The following is a 5,457-nucleotide window of genomic DNA, read 5'->3' on the forward strand; positions in this document are numbered from 1 at the left end:
GCAGAGAAAAAATGAGGTACGAAGGTAAACTGGCCAATAATATAAAGGAGGATGGTAAAAGTTTTTTTAGGTATGTGAAAGGCAAAAAAAATGGTTAAGACTATAATTGGGCCCTTGAAGACAGAAACAGGGGAATATATTACGGGGAACAAAGAAATGGCAGAAGAATTGAATTGGTACTTCAGATCTGTGTTCACTGGGGAAGACACAAGCAATCTCCCTGAGGTAACAGTGGCTGAAGGACCTGAACTGAAGGGAATTTATATTTGCCAGGAATTGGTGTTGGAGAGACTGTTAGGTCTGAAGGTTGATAAGTTCCCGGGGCCTGATGGTCTACATCCCAGGGTACTGAAGGAGGTGGCTCGAGAAATCGTGGATGCGTTGGTGATTATTTTCCAGAGTTCGATAGATTCGGAATCAGTTCCTGCGGATTGGAGGGTTCACAAGGTCAATTCCTGGAATGGCGGGATTACCTTACACTGAAAGACTGGAGCTTCTGGGTTTGTATACCCTTGAGTTTAGAAGACTGAGAGGGGATCTGATTGAGATATACAAGATTATGAAAGGATTGGACACTCTGGAGGCAGGAAACATGTTTCCGCTGATGGGTGAGTGCCGAACCAGAGGACACAGCTTAAAAATACGGGGTAGACCATTTAGGACAGAGATGAGGAGAAACCTCTTCACCCAGAGAGTGGTGGCTGTGTGGAATGCTCTGCCCCAGAGGGCAGTGGAGGCCCAGTCTCTGGATTCATTTAAGAAAGAGTTGGATAGAGCTCTCAAGGATTGTGGAATCAAGGGTTATGGAGATAAGGCAGGAACAGGATACTGATTAAGGATGATCAGCCATGATCATATTGAATGGTGGTGCAGGCTCGAAGGGCAGAATGGCCTACTCCTGCACCTATTGTCTATTGTCTAATTCTCATACAGTATCTATTCAAGTACTTTTAATGATTTTTTTGACCTAAGACACTTTGCTAAAATCTCTAGCACAGTTCACTTGTACTCCACAAAGAGTTTCTAAGCTATAACTGATAAAAGTCCTTGCCTTACTCCTTGCTGTCACCCAGACTTTGTCACAGTGGTTACGAGATCAGTGAGTCTATTACTTTCAGAGGTGCCATGAAAATATTCCAACCACAAACAATTCAGGAGCAAGTATCAGAATTACTGCAAAATTTTGTAGTAAAATATTATTTCTAATTTTTTTATTGTTGAGGCAATGAATTGCTAGTAAAGTGGAAATGAGAGTTAATTTTCATCTCCACCCTCGTATGTTAGATGGAGTTTATTGAATAAAATACATCTGCTTATCCAAGGTGAAATCTGGTTACATGGTATACAAAATATGACATATTTGACGGAGAAAACATATTAAAGAGAATCAGCAGTTTTTCAAATAATGAAGTGTTTGATTCCAGATGATGTTATAAAGTAAACTGAGAAAAAAAATGAATATAATTTAAAGCTTTTACAACAATACTGGGCTTTGCTTGAAGATAGGGTTTTCAAATTGCTTTTTACCACTGTGGTAACTAGTGATGGTGGTTGTTTGTGTAATATCAAGACCATAGCTGATAATGTTATTTACCAAACAGAAAATACAACCACGTTCCATGGCATGTCCACATCGTAACAGTTGCTGAGAATTTCAGCACAACTTGTTGTTCTCTTAAATTCTACCCATCTGTGTTGTAGCTACGTCGGCCATCGCCAATGAGCTGAGTTTTCTCATTTGCATTTGTAGGCTGCAGCACAACTGGAATCTCCCCATCTGCAACAACAAAGCAACAGGAAGTCTGAATCAAAGTCTGAATCAATGCATTAAAATACTGTCTCGATTTGTCTTGGCCTGAAGTTCTGAAGCAAAAATACATTATCTGGTTCGAAAAGAGGCTGGATAAGCTCAGGTTGTTTACAACAGTATAGGTGGAGGGGACTCCTGATTGAGATGTATGAGATTATGAAGGCCATGGATAGGGGGAATACAAAGTAGCCGTTCCCCTTTCTTGAAGGGTCAATAGCATGGGGACATAATTTTAAAGTGAAGGAAAGGAGGTTTAGAGGAGATTTGAGGAAAATATATTTTCACCCAGAGGGAATGCATTGGAGGTGGTAAACCTCACAACCTTTAAAAAGTATGAGGACTAGCACTTGAAATATCATAACATTCAAGGCCATGAGCCTAGTGAGCGAATGTGGGACTAGTGTAGATAGTATTATATTTTTGGTGGCGCAGACTTGATGGGCTGAAGGGCCTCCTCTAAACTGTATGATTCCATGACTGTAAGGCGAAGGAGGTGGGAGAAGAGGAAGTGGGTGAGTTCCCAATTTTGCCGATACATTTCCATCGAAAAGGTCCTTGCCTGCCATATTTTCATCCTGGGCAGTGCCTGGGTTGGGGTGGGGTGGGGGTGTGCAGAATTGGCAGCTTTTTGGGAAGGTAAGAGCAACAATATAATTTGAGAAAATGGTGAATGGCAGTTTCTTTTCATTATTCCCAATTCAGAAGTAGGGTTTCCTCATGCTTAATGACTCCTTTGAGTTTGCATTTACCACATCTATAAACAAAACAGGCCCAACTCCATCAAACATGCTGGGGTTCTACAATGCCCACACTCACAATGGAGTATGCAACAGCAGGAGGGCTATGTGCATGCTCAATACCACACCTTTATCTCATCCCAGAAAGAAAATTCCAGGGAAGTGGAATAGTGGTGAGAATTAGGACCTGCCCAGCATTTCTGAAGGCTATTCTGAGGAAGGGTCCCTGGATCCAAAATGCTAACTCTCATTTCTCTCTACAGAGGTCAGAAGTGGGTACTGCAGATGCTGGAGATTAGAGTCAAGATTAGAGTGGTGCTGGAAAAGCACAGCAGTTCAGGCAGCATCCAAAGAGAAGGAATTTACGTCACGGCGCATATTGAATTAATTGATGTGTGGACGGTGCGGGATTCCTGATGAAGGGCTTTTGCCTGAAACGTAGATTTTCCTGCTCCTTGGATGCTGCCTGACCTGCTGTGCTTTTCCAGCAACACTCTAATCTTGACTTTTCTCTCCACAGATACAGCCAAACCTGCTGAACTTTTCCAGCAATTTCTGATATTGTTTCTGATTTCCAGCATCCACAGTTATTTTTTTTTTATTTTTAAAACCATCCTGATTTAACCCAACTCAATGAAAACACAAACCAAAACTTTACAGAAGAGCATTTGGCACCATTTTTAATGAACTATGCACTGAACATATATTTCTGAAAATTTCAGTCCTTCTGATCAATTAGCAAGTTGGTTACTGTTGCTCTGTTTGATGGCATGTATGTCCTTTTGTTCCCCAAAAATGGGCATTATTTGATCTATAATTAATTCAGTTCACCTCCTGGAAACCAGAAACTAGCAATAATTATGTATGTGATAAATGTGCATTTAATTTGTCAGAAAAACATTATGCTTTCACTGTGCAAATAAACAATACACAGTGCAAACAGTTCTCCAAGTTTTCAAGTGGTCATCCACTGCTGAACCATTGATAGAATTTATTTTGGCAGAGGGAGGCAGCTGGAGAAACATTCTCTAGTATCAGCTGCTGAGTGAAATGCATATTATAGAATGGAATATTATTTCCTATTTTGGAAATGCTCACATAATTTGAAATATATGAAAATTACTAGTAGGACTATGCTGGATCAGCATCAACAAATGTGCAGTTGTTAAAGTGTTTCAACAATAAGTGTATTAGGAAAACAGAATTTAAATTCAAATGGATTTTCGGAATACTGAAATGTGATCAGCTAAACATGATGATATAGGTCTCCAGTGGAAGGAATATGATAAGCTGCACTCCATGGTTGCTATCTTTAGATGGTGCCTCTTTAAAAATACATTACTTTGCTTCTTTATGTGATTTGTCAAGTGTATTCACCATTTGATTAAATTCCAGCCACCAAATTCCCAAGTTCAAAGTTTAGTCTGTTCTTGGAAGAAACCCCCATTTCATTATCCCTGTTGGAAACTCTGAATGTATATTTGATCAGGACAGGATTAAGTTTTCCAGGGATGTCCTCATATTAGAAGGGTTTGCTGATATACACTGTCTAGGTTCACGTGTGCTGAACAAATACTGGGGGCAGGGAATTGCCAGCTGCTGTGAAATTGGAATTCAGTGAAGACATTTTCCCAGACTCAGTGTGAAATAGTACTGGGGGTTGGGGGTGTAGAAAAAAAATTACTCTCAAAAATGGTAAGCAATTGGCACAAATGTCATTCTGAAAGAGTGATCAAAAGATACTCTCATTAGCCACATTCATCATAAAATTTATGCATTTTAGATAGCAAAATCAGACATCCATAGAAGCAGCACGAGTTTATACGGGTATAGTCACACCACAGTTTCTCATCCTATTCAGTCAATGGATATCTGTGCATGCTTACTCAAGCTTGTAGATGGAGCTCTGCCCACTGACCTCTGAATGCCTTTGAAATCCAGGATGATTTTAAGATGTCAGTGCTGCGATAGTTAACCTTCCAACATTCAAAAATAGAAAGGCACTGTGGCAAGCTGCCGAAGATATTTCAAATCTTTCAGCAAAGCAGCAGCACATCCCGAACTGTACAGATGTCTTGGGTTCATAGACATTGTGACAGTACATTTATCGCAGGAGTCGATACTGGGTGATGTACTTTTCTATCCAAACCACTGTGAGAACTTTGTTCCCTTTCAGTTAGTGGGGTTGAGTGTGTTTCAGTGAACTAACTCTTCCCAGCGTGTTTAATTTATGTTGGTTGATTACTGCTAGGAGTTTTTTTCAAAAATTTCAAAAATCCGACCAGTCTTTTATACATGCCATGAAGTCAGACCTTTTCATTTACAGTTCAGGGTGTGACTTGGATTTCAGAACAGAAAGAGAATTCAAAGAAAGCGATTATAAATGGAATCTGAATCAAATGTAATTGCTTCATAGGTATGACTGATTGGAAACAGGAGAGTAGGTTTATCATGAGGCTCTCTAGTGAAAAGGTTCCAAATGTTTTGAATTCTCACATACAATGCTACTCATTGCAACAAGAACCACGATGACTGGACCCACTTGTCATGAGAGAGGCCCTCCTTTAGTCTGCCAGTAAAGGGAGAACCCCCCCGTCCCCCCGGGTATGGGACTGTCAGAGGTCTCCCAGCTGGTATGTCAATGGGCCTCACTAAATCAGCACACTGGCACCCATTATCCCTGATCCCATTACAATTTGGTGAGTCCAGGGATGGGCTGGGGCTCCATTATTATCAACTAGGCAAAAGTGAGGACAGCCAGATGCTGGAGATCAGAGTCTAGATTAGAATGGTGCTGGAAAAGCACAGCAGGTCAGGCAGCATCTGCAGAGCAGGAAAATCGATGTTTCGGGCAAAAGCCCTTCATCAGGAATGAAGGCAGGGAGCCTCCAGGGTGGAGAGATAACTGGG

At 40.9% G+C, this 5,457-nt stretch overlaps 1 protein-coding gene and 1 long non-coding RNA gene across 6 annotated transcripts in view; one reads left to right on the forward strand and one right to left on the reverse strand.

Annotated features, from left to right (window-relative positions):
- LOC122549442 overlaps positions 1 to 5,457 on the forward strand; it is a 24,276-nt gene that overhangs the window by 9,926 nt on the left and 8,893 nt on the right. Inside the window, exon 4 of one of the 2 annotated variants that reach the window (XR_006311531.1) lies at positions 1,751 to 1,834. The exons of the other annotated variant lie outside the window; for it this stretch is intronic. This is a non-coding gene — a long non-coding RNA (uncharacterized LOC122549442). Of the gene's footprint in view, positions 1 to 1,750; positions 1,835 to 5,457 lie in introns of those variants that run through there. 2 annotated transcript variants of the gene reach the window in all.
- dnajc5b (DnaJ (Hsp40) homolog, subfamily C, member 5 beta) overlaps positions 862 to 5,457 on the reverse strand; it is a 25,815-nt gene continuing 21,219 nt past the window's right edge. For all 4 annotated transcript variants that reach the window (XM_043689276.1, XM_043689277.1, XM_043689279.1 and 1 more), the window contains exon 5: positions 862 to 1,777. In XM_043689276.1, the coding sequence (XP_043545211.1) occupies positions 1,683 to 1,777 (95 nt within the window). In that variant the 3' untranslated portion in view covers positions 862 to 1,682. The remainder of the gene's footprint in view (positions 1,778 to 5,457) is intronic.

Source organism: Chiloscyllium plagiosum, chromosome 4 (genome assembly GCF_004010195.1).
Source record: "Chiloscyllium plagiosum isolate BGI_BamShark_2017 chromosome 4, ASM401019v2, whole genome shotgun sequence".
NCBI classification, from domain to species: Eukaryota; Metazoa; Chordata; class Chondrichthyes; order Orectolobiformes; family Hemiscylliidae; genus Chiloscyllium; species Chiloscyllium plagiosum.